Source organism: Penicillium subrubescens (assembly GCF_028828155.1).
Source record: "Penicillium subrubescens strain IBT 31985 chromosome Unknown utg000004l_segment0_segment0, whole genome shotgun sequence".
Taxonomy (NCBI): Eukaryota; Fungi; Ascomycota; class Eurotiomycetes; order Eurotiales; family Aspergillaceae; genus Penicillium; species Penicillium subrubescens.
The window spans coordinates 2,255,215-2,278,990 of NW_026643154.1; the positions used below are offsets into that span (position 1 = coordinate 2,255,215).

Genomic DNA, 23,776 nt, shown 5'->3' on the forward strand with positions numbered 1-23,776 from the left:
GCGTGCTGATAGAGTCAAGCAAGATTGGAGTATTCACTAACTACAGTATGTGCATTACTCCGTACTGATTTCCTGGTTTCCGACCTGTCAAAGCCCAACCTTCCTGGGGAACCCTGATCAAGTCCCAAACCCTCGGGTGAATATACTATGGCAAAAAGAGTTCAACTCAAGTTAAGTTTTTTTTATCTTTTCATCGGTCGCGGAGATGCTGTGCAGCAAAGTCCGCAAATGGGCCAATTCTCTCCCATCGACCCCAATCTCACCAATCGATCAGCCCCTCCGTCATCAAGTTGAACCAACAGAATCCCTGCCCTCGCGAGTCAACTGCATGGTCAGCCCCCACTACAGAATGGGCATGAATGGTGTGTTTTTCTCCTCCTCTCCAGCGTCTGCCAGGACGAGGGGTGTTCCTTGGGAAAGATAGGATATTCCCGAGCATCGTGGCATGGCGGGATCCAATTAGGAAGGAGTGGGCTATCATGTCTATCCTGAATATTACTACGGAGTACTACCACAGGATTCAGATGGGATTTCCCAAGCATCACGATCAGGTGTCAGATCCGGTTGGAGGCTTGGAGCACGGTCCTACTCGTGTCTTGGAGAGAGATACACTAGATACGCTCGACAGCCTATTGCCACGCTCTCACCGTCCTGCTAGGATTCTCTTCTGTATGCCTTACAACCCTTGCCCTGTCTTCTTCCCTGGGGCTCCACTGATCTCCCGTTCCGACCGTCCTTCCCGTCTTGCCCACGTCTTTTGCCTGGGGGTCCCACGATGGTCAATGTTGTAATGAGACTGGACCTAGGGTTCGGGGATAGAGACACGGTCAACTCCGTTGACTACTGAAGATTATTTATGTATGTACATACAGTATGGGGTATATACTAGATAGACTATAGGCTCACCCAAATTCTCATGGCCCCATAATACTCTTATAGTATTACCGTATCAACGCCATTCGCTCGAGCTATGTGCTTACTATCCGAAAAAGAATGCCCGGCTTATGAGGCTACCTAGTCCGCATTCCGTGGAGTCTCATCTACCACTATATTGATTTCCTATATCGAGTCACTCGTCCGAGACGACTCCTCCTAGGCTCCTCCTCTCCATGCTACTCTGTATCCGCCCCTGCTCGTAAGAACAAGAATGCACGGAGATCATGGGACTTTTACGATCGCGCAAGATGACCGAGGGCGCACTAAGCCCCAATGCAACCAGTGATGAGCATGATGGAGACCCAATCCGAGGAATGACAAGGTCGGCGTGGCAGTAAAGATCAACTTTCAGTCCAATAAGTCCATCATCACCAACAAAAAACCCACCAAAAACCCCCCCCACCCGTGTCAAAGCCCAGCCTTTTTTCTCTCTCCACTCGGACAACATCCAGTCGTCTTCAAGTACTCCATACAGTAGTGTCTGTAGTCCACTCAAGCGACTAAAAATCCCCTAGCGCATCTTTTGCTCACCGCTGCTTTGTGCCCCCCACCGCCTCACTCGTGATGGCCGTGTACGACTCTCGGCCTCTCTGAAGAAGCCCTTTTCATCCAGGCTGGCCCTTTCCCCCTCCCTTCCCCTTCGTCCAACGACCCTTTAAACCACTTTTTGGTGGTCAAAACAACACTTTTAACGACCGCCATGTCAAATGTCGATATATCAAGTGATGGCCTCATCGTCGATTACGACTCCAGAGGTTATCTCCCGCAATCATGGCCCGTAGCGGTCGACCAGAACCCCTCGCGCCCGGAAGACGCCCATGATCTGTCGCCGCTTCAAACCAGCGGTCACCCCCTGGAACAGTCGGTGGCCCAGGATCCCAACCTGATGGTCGACTGGCACTACCACCACCAACTTCAACAGACCCCTCACCATCACCCACAATTATCATATTCACCCGAGGATCCATCGTCAGCGCCCCAGTTCACGGCCGCCAGCTATGGAATGGCCATTCAGTCGTCGCCGGTGGATCTCATGTCCGCCGGTCCGCAAGGTCAAATGAGTGCTGGTCTGCTCGATTCCTATCATCTTCCACTGTCCGCCCCCGTCGACATGGTGCCTTTTACCTATCACGATTTCCAGGCCGATCTGATGACTTTCAACGGATTGCCGGATGTTTCATATGCCGCCCCGCACCCCATCTTGGAGAGCAGTTCCCCGACGGACACCTATCTCGAGGTCCGTTCGTTATCCAGTAGCGACAATGGATGGAGCACCGTGGACCACCGCCGCTCGCTGGATTTCGGTTTCCCAGAGCAGGGCATTTTTGTCAACCCCACTCAGACATTGCACGATCGGAGTCTTTCAGAATCGTCTTACTCGACTTCTTACAACAGCTTCGTCGATATCGCCAATCCCATCAGTTCCCCCGGTTCTGACGGCCACATGGACTTCCCGTACAACAACCATAGCGCTGCTCTCAGCCTGGCCACTTCCCCGACAAGTACCTCCATGGTCCACCGTGTGACCGAGGAGCAATCGTCGCCCGTCTCTGGTTCTGGTTCTGGTTCTGGTTCTGGTTCTGGTTCTGGTTCTCGCTCCCCGTCAGCGGTCAGCCCCAGTGCGATGGTCCGCCCAATTCCTGTTCCTATTAAGAAGTCAACCTCACCCACTCGCTCATCGGGTTCGCACTCATCTGCTTCGCCCCCCAGCAGGAAACCATCTCGTAAGAGTCCCATTGCCGCCAAGACAGCCGAGACCAAGATCCGCAAGCAATCTCAAACCGGCAAGCCCGAGACGACTGAGAAGCGGGTCGGCAAGCGTAAGGGTCCTCTCAAGCCCGACCAGCGTAAGCAAGCCAGTGAGATCCGGAAGCTGCGTGCCTGTCTGCGTTGCAAGTTCCTGAAGAAGACCTGTGACAAGGGTGAGCCTTGTGCGGGCTGCCAGCCGTCGCATGCCCGTCTGTGGCAGGTTCCCTGCACACGCATTGATATTAAAGAGATTGGCTATTTCATGAAGGACTGGAAGGCGGATTACGAACGACACATTTCGATGGGATTCTCGGTCGGCAACATCAAGGGATTCTCCGATCAAGAACGCACCCTGTATATCACTCACGGATATGGCCAGATCTTGCCGATTGCCGCACGGGAGGTCTTCGTCCGGGATGAGCAGTGCTTCACCGTCGACTGGGTCGAGTCGATCCACCGCGAGCCGACACCATACGAGGTCGAGACCGCGAAGCTCTCTGCCGGTATGGAGGGTATCTCCCACGCCATGCTGTCGGACTACCTGGACCGCCACATCGATGGCAACGGCACCTTTGAGAAGTTCGTTGACGACTACTTCGAGGGAACCCCGTTCCTGACCCAGATGTTGAAGACCGCTTTCCGCTACTACTACCGCACCAAGCTGCCCGTCATCCGCAAGGCCCTCAAGCTGATCATCGCCTACAACTTGACCCTGCACGTCACTATGGTCGAGGGACTGGGTGATGAAGATGGATTCCTCGGTCGGATTAACGAGCCGAGCTCCAAGTTCAGCGGCAAGACCATGGCCCCCGTCATGATCAACTTCCAGATCAAGTGCGCCATGGCCAGCATGTGGCGCGAGCTGCAAAAGGATGTCTTGGAGGAGCTGTCGGCCTTGTACTCCAGTGTGTACAGTGGTGATAAGTTGAAGAACTGGCCCACCATCTTCGTGCTAGCTTCGATTCTCTTGGCTGTCTGGGAGGAGATGCAGTTTGATTGCCACTACCGCACACCCGATCAGGCTGCCGTGGATAAGTTCTGCACTGACATGGAGACCACCCCGGTCGGTGTCATTGTCGGACTCTTCCAGGCTATTTCCCAGAAGCTGCCTCCCTTCACCGAGTGGGACTCGCAGAAGCACCACCACCTTCTATACTCCAACCCTGATGTTTGCAACACGATGACCGAGGTCCGCCAACATGTCGAGCAACACGGTAAGCATAGATACCTCCTTGGCGCATCCTGCCCAGATGATAGACATTGACACTAACACCTTATTCAGAGAGCTACCTCCGTGGCCGCACCGGCACCCAATTCGACCGCGGCGACTTCGACTGCCTGTCGAATAAATTCGTGTCTCGCCTGGTCATCCGTGCCAACTAAACACCCTTTTCCAAACGAACGACGCGCATGCACATGATGAGCGAACGATCAATGCATTCTTTTTTAACTCTCACGACTACTGCTTTACTTTGCCAACCAGCGAGATCTCAGTCCCAGCGATTTATTCTGTTTTTACACGCAACCAACGACCTGGATGACTCAAGACACCCTCCCTCTCCCAAATTACGCTAGTCGTGATCGATGCGCCAGCGCGTCTTCCCTTACGCTCCTTATAACGAATTATCACGATCGCATGATCTGATCTTGTTTTTATTCCACCGCTCCTAGAGAGTCGGTTGCTTCTCAGCCTCTGTGTTTTCCCCCGTGTTTTTATTTCTTTTGCATCGTGGTTCCTGGGAACTACTCCTTCCTTCCTATTATCTCTCTTTCTGTCTCGAGTTATCTTGTGTGCTTTCTTTGTGCTATTTTATTTACTCTGTCTATTGACTGTTGTCTATTGTGGTATACCTTTCTCGCATAGCTTCCAGCGATGAACGAGGATCACGAACGTTATGAACCGTGTACGGCCGACTGTGTGTTGCGCTTGTTTTTGTTATTATTGTGTTTTGTGGCCGTGGGGTCTTGTCTATCCTGTTCTGGTAGTTCTCCGTGATGTGATGTTGCGAGGAACTACTTTGGATGGAATGGCAGGCTCTGTCCATGCTGAGCCACAGATAATCCGAATTCGTGTTGAGGTTTTTGGTTTTTTTTTTTTTTTTTTTAGGAGTGGTGAGGAAAATGGCGTCGAAGGGTTGAATTTCCCCGTCTTTACGCCTGTGGGATCGTGTCTATATATCGATATCTTTTATTTTATATCCTTCTTCTGTCCTTTCACCATGGTATTCGATTATGTTGGAGGCAGCAATTGTCCTAGGTAGTAGTATTTGGATTAGTACTTGGACTTGGTTGAAACTTAAGCTAAGCGCCCTCGTCGGCAATATTACACTCGCAAGGTACTTTTCCCATTAAGAGTACCGTTGGAACGGGAAGGTCAATAGTTCTGTTGATCAATTCCGTGTTCGGGAGCAGCAAACATGTGGCTACAGCACTACTCCGTACTGTATATAGGAACGGATTGTTCCGAGTAAACAAAGTTTACACTGTGAACAGCCACTCTTGTCTGTTGGCAAATTGCCGATGCCGGAACTGGTGTCACCTGATCCCAGTCACATGACTGTGGCTAAGTATAGACTACCTGGGGGCAGTGCCAGTTCACCGTGTACAGCCTGGTACCCAATACAAGTATTAAATGTATCGACCATACCGTAAACGGCCATTTATTGTAAGTTGTAACTCCATCGATGGCGCTAGCAGGCTTCAGGTGATCTCCGGCCCACCCCCTCTTTTCGCGATAAGCCCTCCCACGTCATCGTCATCGTTATTCCCAGGCCTAAAGGCCCCCGTCCGAGATAACCGTCCTCTTGGGGCAACAGACGGGATACTCAGTGAGAATTTTCACCTTGTACGTCCCTCTATCAAGTATAGCCTTCTATCAAGGTTTTTCCTTAGTGCAGGAACCAAAACCACTCATACATGGAGGAACCAGGTTTTCTCCCTTTTGCCCGGTGGCGTCAAAGACCTGGTTCCTAGGTGGCCCGACTCCGAACCCGTAGATAACTAGGCATCCTCTCCTTGACTCATCCGGCAGCCCGGCATGGCTCCTTCTTTCATACTGGACGGAAGATAGATTAAGACTTAGTCAGTTTAAGTTTGCTCGTGGTTTTTGCCCACGCCCAGCCCCCGTACTATTCTAGGCTTTCTAGTAGTTTCGCGCGTCATGCCCATCTGACTAAGGCGCTTCGCCCCCTCATCCCATTATCGCTTTCCTACTTAAACCTCACCCCCTCTTCTGCCTCCCCTTCCCACTCTCCTTCTTTCTCACTTCTCTTCCCACCCACTTCGCAATACTCTGCGTTCCATCCTTCCCATCTTCAACTACAACACTATCACATTTCCCATAATCGTTGAACTGCTTCCATAATGCAGATCTTCGTCAAGACCCGTGAGTTTTCCTTCTCTGCGCTGGATGCCTGGTCGTGCATCCTCCTCCGTCGCCACCTGGAACAGCCCTGCTAACTTTTCTCTCTCTCTCTCAGTCACCGGCAAGACTATCACCCTTGAGGTGGAGTCCAGCGACACCATCGACAATGTCAAGTCCAAGATTCAGGACAAGGAGGGCATCCCTCCTGACCAGCAGCGCCTGATCTTCGCCGGCAAGCAGCTCGAGGATGGTCGTACCCTCTCCGACTACAACATTCAGAAGGAGTCTACTCTCCACCTGGTCCTCCGCCTTCGTGGTGGTATGCAGATCTGTACGTTTCGCCTCCCTTACTCCACTCCTACCCGGCCCCCACTCATAGAGCCGCCGGTGCCTATTGTTTCTTTTTACTAACTCGCCACAGTCGTCAAGACCCTGACTGGCAAGACCATCACCCTCGAGGTTGAGTCTTCCGACACCATCGATAATGTCAAGTCGAAGATCCAGGATAAGGAGGGTATTCCCCCAGACCAGCAGCGCCTGATCTTTGCTGGCAAGCAGCTGGAGGATGGCCGTACCTTGTCCGACTACAACATCCAGAAGGAATCCACCCTGCACTTGGTCCTCCGTCTCCGTGGTGGTATGCAGATTTTCGTCAAGACCCTCACTGGCAAGACCATCACTTTGGAGGTCGAGTCTTCCGATACCATCGACAATGTGAAGAGCAAGATCCAAGACAAGGAGGGCATTCCCCCAGACCAACAGCGTCTCATTTTCGCCGGCAAGCAGCTCGAGGACGGTCGCACACTATCTGACTACAACATCCAGAAGGAGTCCACCCTGCACTTGGTGCTCCGCCTGCGTGGTGGTATGCAGATCTTCGTTAAGACTTTGACCGGCAAGACAATCACCCTGGAGGTTGAGTCTAGCGATACCATTGACAACGTCAAGTCCAAGATTCAAGATAAGGAGGGTATCCCCCCAGACCAACAGCGCCTGATCTTTGCTGGTAAGCAGCTTGAAGACGGCCGCACCCTGTCGGACTACAACATCCAGAAGGAGTCTACACTCCACCTGGTTCTGCGTCTGCGTGGTGGTCAGTAAACGCACAGCAGATTGATGCTTTTACTTCGCTCTTTTCCTTTCTCTACATCTTTTACGATTCGACTTCGATAGGTTCTTGATGAACCTGCATGGCGTTTGGTCGGTTTGGAGCTGAGGCTTCTTTTGTTTTTTTAAACGATGGCGCCCACGGGCATAATTAGTTTTCCTATCAATTGAACCAGGCGAAATCGCCGTTCTTTGCTAGTATTTTGTTTTTTTCAGACTTGAAGTAATCAGTACATAACTCGTAGAATGTAACCGCCCGGTAAACCTTTAGAGCCTAAGCGAAACTTCCAGGTGGTCGCATCGTTCAGTTGAAGGGCCAACTGAAATATGGTATCTTTGCTAACAACATTATAAGGTAAATCCCAACGTCTTCCTGTAGCTGGACCGTTATGTAGATCAAGACTTGAATTGCCACATATGCCTTTCGCAACCCCCGCATCCTGAGAGTAACAACTTCCGCCACCAGCCACCAACCCAAAGTTACCAGACTGACCGACCAGAAAAACTGGGTTCGTCCAGCCGACCGCATCAACACGCGGTTTTCCCTCTTCGCCACTCATCGCCAGTTTCACAAACCTCAGGCGTCCAGATCTGGGGTCGCTTAGGTCATCAACCTCCTTATCGCAATCAAAGACCGTTGGGAAATACCTCACGATCGCGGAATCTCTGCTTCATCACTATGTGAGCAGTCGCCCGGGATGCCCGCATACTTCTACCATCTCAGTCTTGAAGTCGTGCGCAGCTCTCACCCACCTAAATCACCAGCTGCCACCTCATCCCTGGCCCTGGACTCTGTATGGGAAGCTCTGCTCCCCTTCCAGAAGCGGGCCCGGCCTTCACCTTCAACTCCCACGTCTAGCGGGGGTGATTCCCTTGCACAATTGACGCATACACCTGGAAAAGAAATTACGCTTGAAAGACGGTTTAAACACGCTTCCGCATCTTCTTCGTCTGAGCATCCATCTTCTAGTAGCGCGCATCATTCGCCTTCGTCGTCGCTTCACGCCAATAAGTACCCCACTACCTCTCCTAACAGCCCCTCCGATCTCGAAAACGACGTTCGCGCTGGAACTATCCTTATTGATTGCATCGATATGGTCGCACCTGATGATGGGTCTGGAAAGCGGACCCAGAAGCGTGGTAGTACTGCTGCCCCTACCGCTGGCAAAGAAGACAATCTCGTCGCTGCAGGCATTGGCACTGATATCCTAGGTGGCTTGCGCACAAAGGGTCGCTACATCCCTCTTGATCAGGAGGTCGGGGACAGTGTCTGGGGGATCGTCCATTTGTACCGTGATGTACAGGAGACTCCGTACCTCGCCGGGAACGATGATGATTACCCAACATACCTGAAAGGCTCTGCGGCCGCGCGACACCCAAGCGAGCAGCAGGCTGGCGGTGCGAGTCGCGCGTCTCATACTTGTGGCAAGGGCTCTGCGGATTTAACGGCGTATCCGTTCCCTGTGACGGTTTCAGCGTCGGGTAAAGAGGAGGATGAGTGCTCGACGTTGTGTATACTGGCGGTGCCGAGTTACTTGTCGCCACCGGACTTTTTGGGGTTTGTGGGTGAGAGGACGATGGATGATGTTAGTCATTTCCGGATGATACGTACGCCGCGCGCCAATCGGTATATGGTTTTGATGAAGTTTCGGAATGGGAGGAAGGCGAAGGTTTGGCAGAAGGAGTGGAATGGGAAGGTTTTTAATAGTATGGAGGTATGTCTGACTATTTTGGGATGGATGTTAGATACGATTGCAGTGCTAACTATGTATCTCCTCGCAGCCTGAGACCTGCCATGTGGTTTTCGTGAAATCGGTCGAGATTCAGGTTGTCGAACCTGATCCACCTTCGACAGCCGACGCGGTTGTCCTTTCGCCCTCTCATAAACATTCTGTGCCATCTTCTGGTCAGGCTACACTCTCGACGAAACCTCTCGCACCACCTACACCCGCATTGATCGAACTCCCCACCTGCCCCGTATGCCTCGAGCGAATGGATGAAACAACGGGTCTTCTCACAATCATCTGTCAACATGTCTTCCACTGCACTTGCCTCCAGAAATGGAAAGGCAGCGGGTGTCCTGTCTGTCGGTACACGCAGGACGATTTTCGCAAGGGGAATGCCTCCACAGATAGTGATGAAGAACCCGCCGAGTGCAGTGTCTGCCACACCGACGCTAATCTCTGGGCCTGTCTGATCTGCGGCTCTGTTGGCTGTGGCCGCTACGACGGCGCTCACGCCTTTGATCATTGGAAACAGACCGCCCATGCCTTTGCCATGGACCTCACCTCCCAGCGAGTCTGGGACTATGTCGGCGACGCTTATGTGCACCGCATCATCCAGAGCAAATCTGACGGCAAGCTCGTCGAGCTTCCTGCCGCTGATCACTCAGCCCTTGACCCGCCAGACTGGGCTGACGCCGTACCCCGTGAGAAACTCGAGAACATGAGTGTCGAATACACGCACCTCCTCACATCACAGCTGGAAAGCCAACGCGCCTACTTCGAGGAGATTGTCGAGCGAGCAGCCGACAAGGCCTCACAGGCTAGTGCTGCCGCCGTATCTGCAGAAGAAGCCGCCAGCGCGGCAACAACCCGTCTCGCAGAACTGCAGGCACAATACGAAGCTCTCTCGTCCGACTTCATCCCCAGCATGGAGCGCGAGCGCGGTCGTCTCGAAAAGAGAGCCGAGAAATTCGAAGCTCTGGCCCGCCGCATGGAGAAAGATTATCGTGAGGAGAAGACTATGAATACCAGTCTGATGGAAAGACTGGAGCATATGTCGACGGAGAATGCGGCGCTGAAGAGCAATGTCGATACGCTGAAGGCGGAGATTGTAGATTTGCAAGAGCAAAATCGCGATCTGACGTTCTTTATTAGTGGGAGTCAGAAGCTGCAGGGTGCTGGGGAGGATATTGAGCAGGGGACTATTAGTGTACCTGATCCCCCGGCTGAGGCGGCGAAGAAGAAGAGGAATCGGGGGAAGGGGAGGAAGTAGGTAGCGCTGTGGTGCTGCACTGTATGAATATTATGATTGAATGACACTTGGATGACCATGACCATGACCAATTATAACTTGGCGTATTACCTTGATTTATTCTTGCTGGTATTCGGGTTTCTAGCGAGGAGCCTACAAGGCAGACATTGTGATGTTCTCGTCGGGGTTGATGCAATCCTATGTAAAAGCTCATGTTTCTACTATATCAGGTCATCAAGGTCGATAACAGATTGGATCAATGATAGATCAGATGAAATGAAATACCCTTCTATTTATACAAAAACCTATATAATCATACAAATGCCCCACGGGAAACCCTCATACGTATACCCTTAAACCCCTTTCTTCACAGCCCAAAAGTAATTCCCCCAACTCTCCGACCCAGGCACCATCTTCCACCCCAATCCAGGAACATAAATCGTCCCCATACACTTCCACTTCATCCCCTCAAGCGCACTCGGTCCACCCCGAGTCGTCGCCGAATCCGCAGCCCGCATCAGACCCTCCTGCGCCCACGCATGTAGTTCCGGCGGATTCACGAATTTACTCCACTCGTGCGTACCGCGCGGGACAACGCCGATCGGCCACGGTGCTTCGGCGATGACCTGGTTGAGGAGGAATGAGGGGAATGTTCGGGAGATGGTGGAGCCGATAAGCCAGCCGCCAGGCTTGAGGGCGCGGAGGCAGTTGGAGAGGAAGGCTTGGGGGGTTGTTGTTGTGGGGTCGATGTGTTCGATAACTTCGAAGAGGGTTACCATGTCGAATTGGGGGTGGGAGATGGCGCCGGCGGAGAGTGTGGATTCGGAGGGCTCCGATGATGGGGATGGGGATGTAGAGGCGAGGACGTCTTCCAGGGTGGTGTTGAGGTACTTGAATTTCCCACTGCGAAGGTGTGCGTCAACGGTGGGATCCATGCGGGCGTGCTCGCGGGCGACTTGGATTAGCATTGTTGATGGGTCGATGGCTGTCATCGAGGCTGCGCGGGTTGCTGTTGGTGCAGGTGCCGATGGGTCGAGTGGGATTGTACGTGCGAGTGATTCTGCGAAGATTCCACCGCCGCAGCCAATGTCCATGTAGTGTAAGTTGGCGGCATTCGCGGAGTTGGCGGTGGTGGTGGTGGTTGGTGGGGGGCTGTCGGCCAGGCAGGATGCAATGAACTCGTGTCGGAGGGGGTTCATTAGGTGCAGAATTCGGGATGGGCCCATTGGGTCCCACCAGGAGCTGGCGAGGGCTGAGAAGTGGGAGAGTTCATCGGCGGAGACGGAGGATGTAGAGTGGTTGCGGGTAACTAGAGATCTTTGTGGGAGGTAGTGTCGGCATGCTGGTCGAGTTGCTGTCGATGCAGAATGAAGGGCGCGGAAAGTAGGGCGAAAGGATGTCATGTTGGCGTTTTGGAGAGCAATTGCCCCGTCGAGGTTGCGATTATGGGGAAAGAGACTCTTGAGCAAGTCTGGGCTGGATATTAAGCTGTGCGCCAGGTCTTGAAACAGGGCTATGCAAACAATTCGTTGTTAGCTTGAGGGTCAAATAATTGGCAGCATCGGAGTTATCAGAACTCACCTATTCTTGGGTGTCAGCACATGGTTTGCGCTGGCTATATCAAGTAATTGCAGGCGGGACGAAGAAAGTTGAAGCTATCCGCATGAACGAGAACCTCCGAGACAAACACGCCAAGCCCGACGGAACCGCTTTACCGCCCTCCTATTGGCATCTCATCTTACATCTCACACTTTAAGCACAAACATGTCCTAATCTGGGAATGGAGGAAGGTTGCAATATCTCTGTGAGTATTCGGAGAGCTTGAGTACGGCATCCTTAACAACCCTTTTTTTCTATCTTTGCAAGGTTACTCTTAAGTCTCCTCTCAACATTTTGTGTAGCTCTTCGCAACTGGTTCGATGAGATCTATTCAACCAAAGGAGAAAAGCCTACTTCCATTTGTACTTAACTTGAAAGCTCTGATGTCTATGTGTGAGAAGGCTTAGGTGGTAAATCTCTAACCTGGTTCATCTCGAAAGTAGTATGGTAAAGTATTCCCTTCTTGTTACAAGAAATCTTCCGGATCCCATCCAATCACCGTGTATATACAATGCATCCCGATAACAGATCCTGTCTATAAACAACGCCCGAGTGTGGTATCATCAATCAAAAGTTCGTGGGAACATCCGAGTCCAAAGAGGACAAAAAACACATATAAGCATCCAACAGTCATTCAAGACAACATACAATCTTGAAATCCCAGATCAGGCCCGTGGCCTACGCCAGGGAGGTGAGGAGGAACCTGCTCGTTCTGGTCTCCTTCTACTTCGCCGATTACATGCAGGTCCCGACATGCCGCGAGTAAATCCCAGCCCTGCTCACCGGCACCGGCATTGGCCCATGTGCCATGGTCCGGTGTATGGGCACCAAGGGCTGGAAGGAAATTGCCAATGGTCAAGGTGCAATCGAGACCTAACACGGACTTGCACCGCTCCAACAGAGAGGGAAAGAGGTACGATGGTGAACCCCGGATCTGTGATAAAGTGTGCAGAATACCCCAGAGAAGTTCTCGAGGGTCAACCGTGGATTCTGCAAGCCGGTGGACGGCTTTGGTGCCCAGGGATCGCGTAACATCAGCGACCGATGAGCCCATGTCGAACAGTTTTTGTTCCTGAACGCATTGTTAGAAGTGTGATCTGTGAGTAGTTGGGATCATCTCAAAAGTTTAACTCACCATTCCAATACCATGGGCATCCACTGCGCCCTGGGATGCAGAACTGATTACACTCATCACGGCCTTGCCTACCAGAACTGGTAAATGGAAAGGTAACACACCATCGTCGCGAGCACCGGGCTGAGTAGCATGGTTCATGGACAATTTCCACATCATCGCCTGGAGCCATTGTTGTGTGATGAGGATGTCGACTTGTTGAATCTCCATCACTCCGTCGAGCGAAATAGGTTTGCATAGGCTGGACTGGATGGTGGAGGTGGGAGGCCTCTCCAGAAGACCCTCTCCACCACCGGCAGAGACCCAGTCGTAGAGATTTGAGGTGAGTTTTTCGAAAATGCCGATCAAATTGATAAAACCGTATGCGAGAATAGGGTCCTCGGAACATAGGACTTGGGGTTTGTGGATCGAGCTTCGGAGCATGACTGGCTTGGCTTGTTGCAGCGCATAGCCTCTGTTTTTTTTCCCGGTCTTTGGTCAGCAAAAGATATATTGAAAATTGGTAAACCAAATTACTTACCTCTCTGTAATAAAGAGTAGCCAGAATATTCGCCTCCGTTCCTCTGCATCTTCTACACTGAGCTCTGCATAAGTCGATTCTCGATGCAGACCCAGAGTGAATGTCATCGAGGTCGCTTCGCACAAATAGTACCACGCATGGCTTTGTTTATCAAGATTGCCATAGGATGCGAACAGGAAAAATGAAGTCAGCAGGGTCTCAGTGCTCAGATCTTCTACAATGTCACACTCCCGACGTGCCCGCACGGCTTCGGCTAGGAGCTTCTCTCCTGACACTAGGGAGTGCCCATCACCCAAGCTCTGTAGACGAGCAGGATCCGGGACTGGCGTATCGCCATCAAGCTTCAGCTGAATGTGGGTTGCAGCACAGAGGGAAGCTAGGAATGCATATCTGGAGGGTGAGAGATGCTCTGGCTGGTGGCTATCCAGTCGCAGTTGTTCACCGCGCACAACCGGCATGATCGGGAACAAGTATTTCAAATAGACATTGACATGCGCTAGCAGAATTTGCGGTGAGAGACGTCTTGCCTGTGGCAAGGCTTGACTTGGCCCACGAATTGACTCGATGGCCGAATCAGTCGAGTCCGGTGAAGAGACCAGCTCTGGGGGCGGTAATTGGGAGAGAGCATCCGACAACAGATCATGCGGTGCATACTGTGCATCGGCCACTGCAAATGCCGGCGAAGCCGGTGAGCTCAATCTGTACGGTGCGTCGGCGTAACCATCTTGGTCGGCATATACTTGCTCCTGAGTTGCATCGTTTCGGGCCGATAGCGGATGTATCGGGGCCAGGGGATAGAGAGTCCGAAACTTCGGCCCTTTACGACGCAACACATCGCTATAGGAGCAAGATAGGAGCAGACGTTGACATTTATCGCATGGTAGCTCGCGAGAGCATTTGATCTTGCGTCGACGACAATTATCACATGCCTGCTTAAAGGATGGTTTGGATGACGGAGCCAAGTCCATGCTGATCGCAGGGGAAGAGGGAAAGAGGAAAGACAAGTTGAGTTTGTAACAGCTCAGGACAGTGGGTCTAGTAGAATGTCATGGCAGATGAGGCAGTTGAGTTCAAGGACTAGATATAAAGAAAGTAGAAACCCAAGATCCGAAGAAGAAAGAAAAAAGAATGGTTTATCTGGGGAAGCGCGGGGCCACCCAAACTCGCCCCGCAAAGGCCCCTGCACGATTTGATTTGTGAAGCCCTGAATACTGACGCCCTTCTATAGCCTCCTACTCCTCTTCTACTCCTCCTTCTACTCCTCCTTCTCCTCCTCCTTCTTAGGCTAACCAGCGCCTTCTCTTTCTCTTTCTTCCTCTAGTCCCTCTTCTCCCCCCTCCATATTGACCGACGATATGCTTTAGAGGCTGATTACCGGTTTACGAAGCTCGTCAGATTCGTGCCTGACCTCTATATCCAGCCTATCCTCGATGGAGTGACTCTTATCCTAGCTGACTACCGACAGGAATCCGTCGAGGATTGAGTTCACCTTACTACCTCCATCATCCAATAGCACGATCCTCTCTCCGAGTCAGATCTTTCCAGAATCCTCCCTTATCCAGGACTAGGCCGAAAGCATTCCAGGATGCAGCAAGCCTCTCACCACGCCGGCACCTAAGCGAAGGCCCAGTAGATCCCCTGTCCATCATTCCCTTGGCACGCAGGGACGACGTAAGACTTCATCTCAGCCTTCACCAGACCAAACTGGGCCTAGCTGTGCCGAGTAGGCTGCCAGGCACTCGGCTGCACGACAGACCGAGGGATACGTGGGAGAAGAGTTACCCAATCGGCATTGACTGAGCCGCTGACAGCAGTCACAGCAACAGAGAAAGAGAGAGAAAGTTTATGCGGGGCTATGCGCGATTTTCTCACCTTGATTAAGCAAAAGCTAACCCCGTTATTTCCAGCCGCAGTAGCGTCCACCCGCTAGACCATGATGAGCCCGCGTCTCCGCAGTCTTCAACGGGTGGCCCATGGAAGGAATCAATAGCATTGCATCTTGGCTGCGCCCAGTGCATGTTAGCTCATTTGGATGGTCCAATCAACATCAAGCTGTAGACGCTAGAAGTTCTTTCTGTTTTCCATTGCAATTTGAGGCTTGCGATGCCGAGATGATTGCACTTCCTCGGGAAGCCGAGGAGGAAAAAGCAAGAGAAAGAAAGGAACACTTTCGATTTATGTACAGACTACGCGACCGGCCCATTTTACCCTCCACTGGATTAGACCATATTGATAATATCCGACTGATGGGCCTCATGGCTCAAGTCTAAGTTGGAATGACGAAGAAGGGGAAAGTATCCTCCTGTTTTTCCCCCAAGGTCCAAGATCCCAGGTTTTCCTGCAAACCGGATTCCCCCAGGAATCAGTCTCCCCGCCACAGGCACCTCCCGAGATGAGATGGAGACCCCCCAGATTGCCTCATCGTGTTGGCATTTTTGGCATTTCATCATCGGCATCCCCCGGTCCCCGTCGTTTCTAGTGTGCCGCTAGAATGAAAACACTCACCGGCTCCGTCTCTAGGCTCCCTAGATCAAGCCAGACCCCGGGCTACTGAGCTGAGACAGGATTCTGGATTACTACAGCTACTACTAGTATGACCATGAAGAAGAACTAGTCATCAACGATAGTATGATTTGTGTACTGCCTTTCCTGAATTCCTTCCAGGCTTCTCCGCTTCCCCAGGTTCGAGTCCTAGCATCGTTACATAGTGTATTTCTCTATACGACTCTCTGTCTTTGTCTCTCTCCATCTCCCATAGGGAAAGTGGTGCCGCGATGCTCTAGGTAATCGTGAAATCCCCTTTCAACTCTTCAAAGATTTGTGAGGAAGGCTCTCTTAAACAGAACCATCTAACATCTGCCACTTAGCCTAGAGCTTCTTACGACTCTAGCTGTTTTCGTGCTTGCCCTTGTCCATCACTTTGACCAAAAAAAGGGTTCTCTTTTAAACTACAGGGAACACCTTCGTATGTCTCCTCCTCGGTGCATTATGATTAAGCAACCCCACCATCTCTGCAGCCACGGGCAATTATCGGACGATTGACCAATCACGCCTCTTCACCATTCAGGGCTCACGATGGGACCTACAGTACAGACTTCCCAGCCCGTGGGTCATAGCAAGAATAGTCCAGACAAATGCTTCAACCATACGGAGTAGTAGCACTCGGCTCGCACCAACTCGCCGGTCTCATCTAGCCCGTCCAGCAACTCCAGCCCGTGCATCCCGTCTAACTCGTCTAACCCGTGTCGCCCGTGAGGCCCATGTCCTAGTACTCGGTCCTACGCACGGTGCAATAATGACGATCACGTCCCCGCAATTGCTCTGTGCAACTTGGGACCCTAGCAGGTCCAGCCAGTCCGCTAAGCTTGGGGCGCTTTATCCCAACCCCGCATAGGCATGCACCTCTTCTGGAATGCTGGCTCGAACACCATGGGAATCCCACCGCGTCCCCGCTATGCACGGAGATTCAACGGAAATTTTTACGCCATCATACTGAGTCCCCAACAAGAGGGAGACACCTGGGTCAATTCTGGTGTTTGTGTTGCGCTGTAGTATCGCGATCGCCCTCGAGTTGAGTTGTGGTCGACCCCATCGCATACTATAAGAAGGACTGGGTCAAGACGAGTTGCAGCGCTAGAGATTAACAAAAACACGAATAAAACAAATCCGTGATCGCAACCCACCCAGCTCAACGCGACGATCCTCCTCTACGATATTCTCGTCGCGGACTGAATCGATCGCGATGGTTGGTCTTACACGCCTTTTGGCTGGAACCTGGCTGTTGCCAGCTGTGTATGGCGCCGCCACGCAGACCTCGAGTTCGGCTTATCACCAAACCACCCTCGAATCCCTCGTAGATGTTGGTGCAAACCTTATCGCCAACATCGATGACCCCGAGGCAATCAACGCGCAGTCCGCTTGCCCTGGTTATCGGGCATCGAACGTGCAAAATACTTCTCGCGGATGGACGGCCACCTTGAAATTGGCAGGCAAGGCGTGCAATGCATACGGCACTGATGTGGACTCCCTGAACTTCACACTCGAGTACCTGTCTTCCACGCGTGTGAACGTCCAAATCACTCCCTCGCATGTGGATTCCTCGAATGCATCTTGGTACAACCTCTCCGAGGATGTAGTTCCGCGACCCAAGGCCGACAAGAAGGCGTCTGCCAAGGATAATGATTTCGAGGTCTCTTGGTCCAATGAGCCTTCTTTCGGTTTCAAGGTCTCCCGCAAGGCGACTGGAGACGTTCTTTTCAACACCATTGGCTCCAAGCTGGTGTATGAAAACCAATTCATTGAGTTTGTCACCGCTTTGCCCGTTGACTATAACTTGTATGGACTCGGCGAGCACATCCAGCAGTTGCGACTACTGAAGAACTCGACCTTCACTTTGTACGCTGCGGATACCGGCGATCCGGTCGATCTGTGAGTTTATCTATCCCTTTTTTTTCCCCCAAGCATGACAACGATTGAATGGAACCCGTTACTGACTCCAAATTTCTATAGTAACACCTACGGATCGCATGCTTTCTACCTGGATACTCGCTACTATGAAGTCAATGACAAGGGATCCCACACCCTTGTGTCCAGCGACCAGGCAACTACCTCCAAGAACTACGTCTCATACTCACACGGTGTTTTCCTGCGCAATGCTCACGGCCAGGAGATCCTTCTTGGAACCGAAAAGCTCACCTGGCGTACCATCGGTGGTAGCATTGATTTGACTCTCTACTCGGGCCCAACCCAGAGGGAAGTGACCAAGGACTACCAGCTTAGCACCATTGGTCTACCTGCAATGCAGCAGTATTTTACCTTTGGTTACCATCAGTGCCGCTGGGGATACACAAACTGGTCCGAGGTGGAGGATGTCGTTGCTAATTTCCAGAAGTTCGAGATCCCTCTGGAGAACATCTGGTATGTTGACACTAATCAAATATCTATTCCACCAAGTACAGTACTAGCTGACCCGCTTCCAGGAACGACATTGACTACATGCATGGCTATCGTGACTTTGACAATGACCAGAACCGCTATTCTTATGAAGAGGGAGCTGTGTTCTTAGAAAAGTTGCACAAGGCTGGCATCCACTACATCCCTATTGTGGATTCTGCTCTCTATATTCCCGACCCCAACAACGCGTCTGATGCGTAAGTCTATCATTCTGTCCAGCCCAGAAGAGCACTATGAGCTGACATATGATCCAGTTATGACACCTACACTCGTGGTGCCGAATTGGATGTATTCCTGAAGAACCCCGACGGAAGCACCTACATTGGCGCTGTCTGGCCTGGATACACCGTCTTCGCCGACTGGCACCACCCTAAGGCTGCCGATTTCTGGGCAAACGAGCTTGTTACCTGGCACGAGAAGGTTGCATTCGACGGTATTTGGATTGACATGAATGAAGTTTCTTCCTTCTGTGTCGGTAGCTGTGGTACTGGAAAGCTCAGCCAGAACCCAGTTCACCCTCCATTCTCGCTGCCCGGAGAGCCTGGAAACATCATCTATGATTATCCCGAGGGATTTAACGTCACAAACTCGACAGAGGCTGCCTCTGCTTCTGCGGCATCTGCCAGCCAAGCCTCTGCAGCTGCGGCTACTGGACAGTCTGCTGCTACTACCACCACCCCCTATCTGCGCACCACGCCTACTCCAGGTGTTCGAGACGTGAATCATCCCCCATACGTGATCAACCACGCTCAGACTGGTCATGATCTTGCTGTGCACGCTGTCTCTCCTAACGCTACCCACTCCGATGGTGTTCAGGAGTACGATGTCCACAGTCTGTATGGTCACTCTATCATCCGTGCGACCTACGAGGGTCTCCGTAAGGTCTTCCCTGAGAAGCGTCCCTTTATCATTGGTCGCTCGACCTTTGCTGGAACTGGTAAATGGGCCGGCCACTGGGGTGGTGACAACAACTCCAAGTGGTCATACATGTTCTGGTCTATTCCCCAGGCTCTGCAGTTCTCGCTGTTTGGTGTCCCTATGTTTGGCGTTGACACCTGTGGCTTCAATGGCAACACCGACGAGGAGCTCTGCAACCGCTGGATGCAGCTTTCGGCCTTCTTCCCCTTCTACCGTAACCACAACGTGCTCTCTGCCATCAGTCAGGAGCCCTACCAGTGGGCTTCGGTTGCTGAGGCCTCTAAGGCCGCCATGAAGATCCGTTACGCCATCCTCCCATACATCTACACCCTGTTCCAGCAGGCGCACACTACCGGATCGACTGTCATGCGCGCGCTGGCGTGGGAGTTCCCCAATGACCCCTCCCTGGCGGCCGTGGACACTCAGTTCCTGCTCGGACCTTCCATCATGGTTGTCCCTGTCCTCGCCCCTCAGGCGACCAGTGTCAAGGGTGTCTTCCCGGGCATCAAGCAGGGTGAGGTCTGGTACGACTGGTACACTCAAACCGCCGTCGACGCCCAGCCCCATGTCAACACCACCATCGCCGCTCCGCTAGGTCACATCCCCGTGTTCGTCCGTGGTGACAGTGTTCTCCCCATGCAGAAGCCTGCCTTGACCACCCGTGACGCTCGCAACACCCCCTGGACCATCCTCGCCGCCCTTGGTGAGAAGGGAATTGCCTCGGGTGAACTGTACCTCGATGATGGAGAGAGCTTTGCGCCCAACGCAACGCTGACTGTCACATTCAAGGCTACCAAGTCCAGCCTCAGCGCTGAGCCGCGTGGAAACTGGCAAGAGAAGAATGCCCTCGGCAATGTTAACGTGCTGGGTGTCACTCACAAGCCTAATGGCGTGACTCTCAACAGCAAGACCGTCCCCGCTGCATCGGTCCACTACAACTCTACCTCACAGGTTCTGTCGGTCACTGACCTTCAGAAGTTGACATCACAGGGAGCCTTCGCAGACAGCTGGGTCCTCAAGTGGTAAAAGTCCATTCTAGTGGAGGAGGGTGGCAATAGTTGTTTCCATGTCCAGTAATAATCCATACTGAGTTCTATATATCTCTCTTTTCTCTCCTAGGCCGTTGAAACATAAGATGTCATGTCCTCCGGACTGTGGATTTCGCCCGTTGAACCTGCACGTGAAGAGAAGCGAATTGATGAATCAATAATATAATATTATATTTTCTCTCAGTTGATTGCTATTCAGGCTTTTTCTGAATCCGCTCGGGAAAATACGAAATGTGGATCCTGGTCGTGTGTTTTAACCCAATTTGCAAAAACACCATTTCACCATCGCCCGTTCATCCCGAGCTAGCACCTTCAACGAGGCAGTCTCCGCCCGAAAGGGCGAATATTCGCCGAAGTCCGAACCCGAGGCTTATCGGCTAGAATAGAAATCATCAGAGTAAAGCGATGACATTTCAAAACGAAGACATACATAAAATGGATATTCTTAGCAAGTTTCCATACTCGACTTGCCACCACAACAAGTGGAAGTTGATTGATTTTGTAGTTTACAACGACAAGAGCTTTAGGTAATTACGAGCAAAGGCCAATCAATTCATGTCAAGCTTGTCAAGCAAAACATAACTAATAATAACCAACAACCATAACCTTAGCCCATAGTGTCTAATAAGCAGGCTCACTCGGGCAGGCCCCTGACGGCGAAATGGCGCAATCAGGAAAATGATCGACAACCGCCCACAAAGTAGCGAATCCTCTGTCATTGACCAATCACTATTTCTCCAGCCCCCGTTGTAACCTCACCAAGCAGGACCCTGGAAATTCACTGTAGGGCCCTCGCGATCCTCAACGCTGATTGCTCGATCCCTTGTTTGTCTGGCGATCCTGTCACCTGTGATTGTAATTGAAGGCATACCCACCCTCCACTGGTTATCTGGTGCACTAGCGACGCCCCGGTCCTTCATCTCTTGGCAGGATGTACTTTACTTGAGTCTAGGATATGCCAATCATCCCTCGTGCATTCATCGGAGGCTACGTCTGTGTTCGGAACGGCCGAACTGGCCCTGATAGTCAAGGAGATCGTGATCTTGACGAATTGGATCTCAACGCTGGACTGGGTTGATTTGATGTACATTACGCGCACGAAGATCGACGTCCTTGTTTTGCTTTTTTGGAGAGAGAAGCGTTCCTCCTCGAACAATGGTGTGTTTCCTTCTCTCCCCTTTCCTGAGGGGAGTGGACTGCTTTCTTGGTTGCTGCTTCCTACGTCCAATCCATTAGCAAAGAGTTACCGGGGGCGGACATTCACTGGAGATTGTATGGCGATCGTTGCCGATCTCTTTGTTTACTACACTACAGTATTGTTCAATTCGAGGAGTTGTGGGGGTTGTGTTTTACCGGTAGGTGAATACCCTGCTTTCTGGCATTCAATTACCGTGAGTGCGGGGGAATTGACTTAGGTATGAGCCAGGATTTGTCAAGTACACGGGTTAAACCGCCAGGAAAGACGTCCCAACCGGCGTGTCTGACATAAAAACGTATTCTAGTCGCTCCCTTTGTTAAATACCAAAGCTCAATCGAACTTGAGATGAGCAAAATGTCCCTTTGGCGCAATCTTTTCTTCGCGGGCCTTTTGGGCTCAGCCATTGCTGCGACGCCCGCACAATGGCGCTCACAGTCGATCTATTTTATGCTCACTGATCGTTTTGCAAGAACGGATGGCTCAACGACGGCTGCGTGTAATACCGCTGATAGGGTACGTTTGAACGTGGTCATGTCCCGAGAGAAGAAGACGTGCAGCTAATAATTTCTATCTAGGCATATTGCGGCGGTACCTGGCAGGGCATCATTGACAAGGTAACTCCAGCTCTAGTGCATCTTTAGGAAGTCCCGATCTAACAGCGACAACAGCTAGACTACATCCAGGGAATGGGCTTTACCGCCATCTGGATCACTCCTGTCACCGGTCAACTGACCGGAGATACTGGGGACGGCACCGCATATCATGGATACTGGCAACAGGACATGTAAGTCTTGACGCAGCAGTCTATTCTTCTCTTGAGTGGAATTGATGAAGCATCAGTTATTCTTTGAATTCAAACTATGGGACAGCTAGTGACCTCAAGTCTCTGGCATCGGCTCTCCATAATCGTGGCATGTACCTCATGGTCGATGTTGTTGCCAACCACATGGTGAGTCTTGAATAAAGCTGCACTTGCAGAGAAATACTTGTTGACAGACATCATCAGGGCTACAAGGGTGCTGGCACCAGTGTTGATTACAGCGTCTTTGACCCCTTCAACTCGAATGATTATTTTCATTCCTACTGCGAGGTCACAGACTATAGCAACCAGACTAATGTGGAGGACTGCTGGCTGGGTGACACCACCGTGTCCCTGCCCGATCTCAATACCTATTCGGAGAGTGTCCAGAATATATGGTATAACTGGGTTGGCTCCTTGGTTTCTAATTATTCGAGTAAGCAAACAATCAACAGCTATGCACGCATTTCTGGCTAACAGGTGAATGATAAAGTTGATGGTCTGCGAATTGATACGGTCAAGCATGTTCAAAAAGCCTTTTGGCCTGGTTACAACAAGGCTGCCGGTGTTTACTGTGTCGGCGAGGTCTTTGACGGCGACGCAACGTATACTTGTCCTTATCAGGAGGTCATGGATGGGGTGCTGAACTATCCCATGTGAGTATGCATTGTGTTCAGCTGGTTTCCACAACGACTTACCTGAGAATCTAGGTATTATCCCCTACTTCGGGCTTTCCAGTCCACCAGCGGGAGCATGAGGGACCTTTACAACATGATCAACACGGTGAAATTTACCTGTTCCGATTCCACCCTACTTGGAACTTTTGTGGAGAATCACGATAATCCCCGTTTTGCGTCGTATGTCTCCTCATTTGGATTGAATCTATTGCCACCCACTCACTCTGTTCAGATACACCAACGACATGTCTCTGGCCAAGAACGCAGCGGCTTTCACTATCATGGCCGACGGCATTCCTATCATTTATGCCGGCCAGGAACAACACTACAGTGGCGGTAGCGATCCAGCGAACCGCGAGGCTGTCTGGTTATCTAGCTATAGTACTGACAGCGAGTTGTATAAGCTTATCGCCAAAGCGAACGCCATTCGGTCTCATGCGATTAACGAGAGTGATAGCTATATCACGTACAAGAACTCCCCGATCTACCAGGATAGCAGCACCCTAGCCATGCGCAAGGGAGATAACGGCACACAGACTATTACCATTCTCTCAAACCTCGGTGCAAGTGGAAGTCAGTCCACGCTTTCCTTGGGAAACACGGGCTATGAGCCAGGGACGGCGTTGACGGAGATCGTTACCTGTGCGAGTATCTCTGTTGACAGTAGTGGCAACGTGCCCGTGCCGATGGCGAGTGGGGAGCCAAGGATTGTGTATCCCAGTTCGAATATTAAGGGGTCTACAATTTGTTCCTAAGTGGATCCTTTTGTATTTAGTGTTGCCTGAACGTTGAAACTTCT

The 23,776-nt window shown here is 51.6% G+C and overlaps 6 protein-coding genes across 6 annotated transcripts; 4 read left to right on the plus strand and 2 right to left on the minus strand.

Moving 5' to 3' along the window:
• Window positions 1-1,636: 1,636 nt before the first annotated feature.
• Window positions 1,637-4,897, plus strand: N7473_005919 (Zn(II)2Cys6 transcription factor domain-containing protein; the record flags this gene model as incomplete). The annotated part of the gene is made up of 2 exons (XM_057151859.1): window positions 1,637-3,899; window positions 3,968-4,897. The coding sequence occupies 2 exons, from the start codon at window positions 1,637-1,639 to the stop codon at window positions 4,066-4,068; spliced, it is 2,364 nt and encodes a 787-aa protein (XP_057009664.1). The 3' UTR covers window positions 4,069-4,897.
• Window positions 4,898-7,854: 2,957 nt separating this feature from the next.
• N7473_005920 (putative RING and UBP finger domain protein) lies at window positions 7,855-10,153 on the plus strand (the record flags this gene model as incomplete). The annotated part of the gene is made up of 2 exons (XM_057151860.1): window positions 7,855-8,871; window positions 8,939-10,153. The coding sequence occupies 2 exons, from the start codon at window positions 7,855-7,857 to the stop codon at window positions 10,151-10,153; spliced, it is 2,232 nt and encodes a 743-aa protein (XP_057009665.1).
• Window positions 10,154-10,485: 332 nt separating this feature from the next.
• On the minus strand, window positions 10,486-11,535 carry N7473_005921 (3-demethylubiquinone-9 3-methyltransferase; the record flags this gene model as incomplete). Its single annotated transcript, XM_057151861.1, has 1 exon — window positions 10,486-11,535. The coding sequence occupies one exon, from the start codon at window positions 11,533-11,535 to the stop codon at window positions 10,486-10,488; it is 1,050 nt and encodes a 349-aa protein (XP_057009666.1).
• An 830-nt stretch (window positions 11,536-12,365) lies between these two features.
• On the minus strand, window positions 12,366-14,351 carry N7473_005922 (putative C6 transcription factor (AmyR); the record flags this gene model as incomplete). The annotated part of the gene is made up of 3 exons (XM_057151862.1): window positions 12,366-12,803; window positions 12,867-13,317; window positions 13,384-14,351. 3 exons carry the CDS (start codon window positions 14,349-14,351, stop codon window positions 12,366-12,368), a joined length of 1,857 nt encoding a protein of 618 aa, XP_057009667.1.
• A 2,774-nt stretch (window positions 14,352-17,125) lies between these two features.
• Window positions 17,126-20,280, plus strand: N7473_005923 (glycoside hydrolase family 31 protein; the record flags this gene model as incomplete). The annotated part of the gene is made up of 4 exons (XM_057151863.1): window positions 17,126-17,811; window positions 17,893-18,300; window positions 18,363-18,533; window positions 18,591-20,280. 4 exons carry the CDS (start codon window positions 17,126-17,128, stop codon window positions 20,278-20,280), a joined length of 2,955 nt encoding a protein of 984 aa, XP_057009668.1.
• A 1,010-nt stretch (window positions 20,281-21,290) lies between these two features.
• On the plus strand, window positions 21,291-23,776 carry N7473_005924 (alpha-amylase). Its single transcript, XM_057151864.1, has 9 exons — window positions 21,291-21,658; window positions 21,730-22,014; window positions 22,077-22,115; window positions 22,170-22,285; window positions 22,342-22,450; window positions 22,508-22,736; window positions 22,794-22,956; window positions 23,011-23,157; window positions 23,210-23,776. The coding sequence occupies exons 2-9, from the start codon at window positions 21,847-21,849 to the stop codon at window positions 23,730-23,732; spliced, it is 1,494 nt and encodes a 497-aa protein (XP_057009669.1). The 5' UTR covers window positions 21,291-21,658; window positions 21,730-21,846; the 3' UTR covers window positions 23,733-23,776.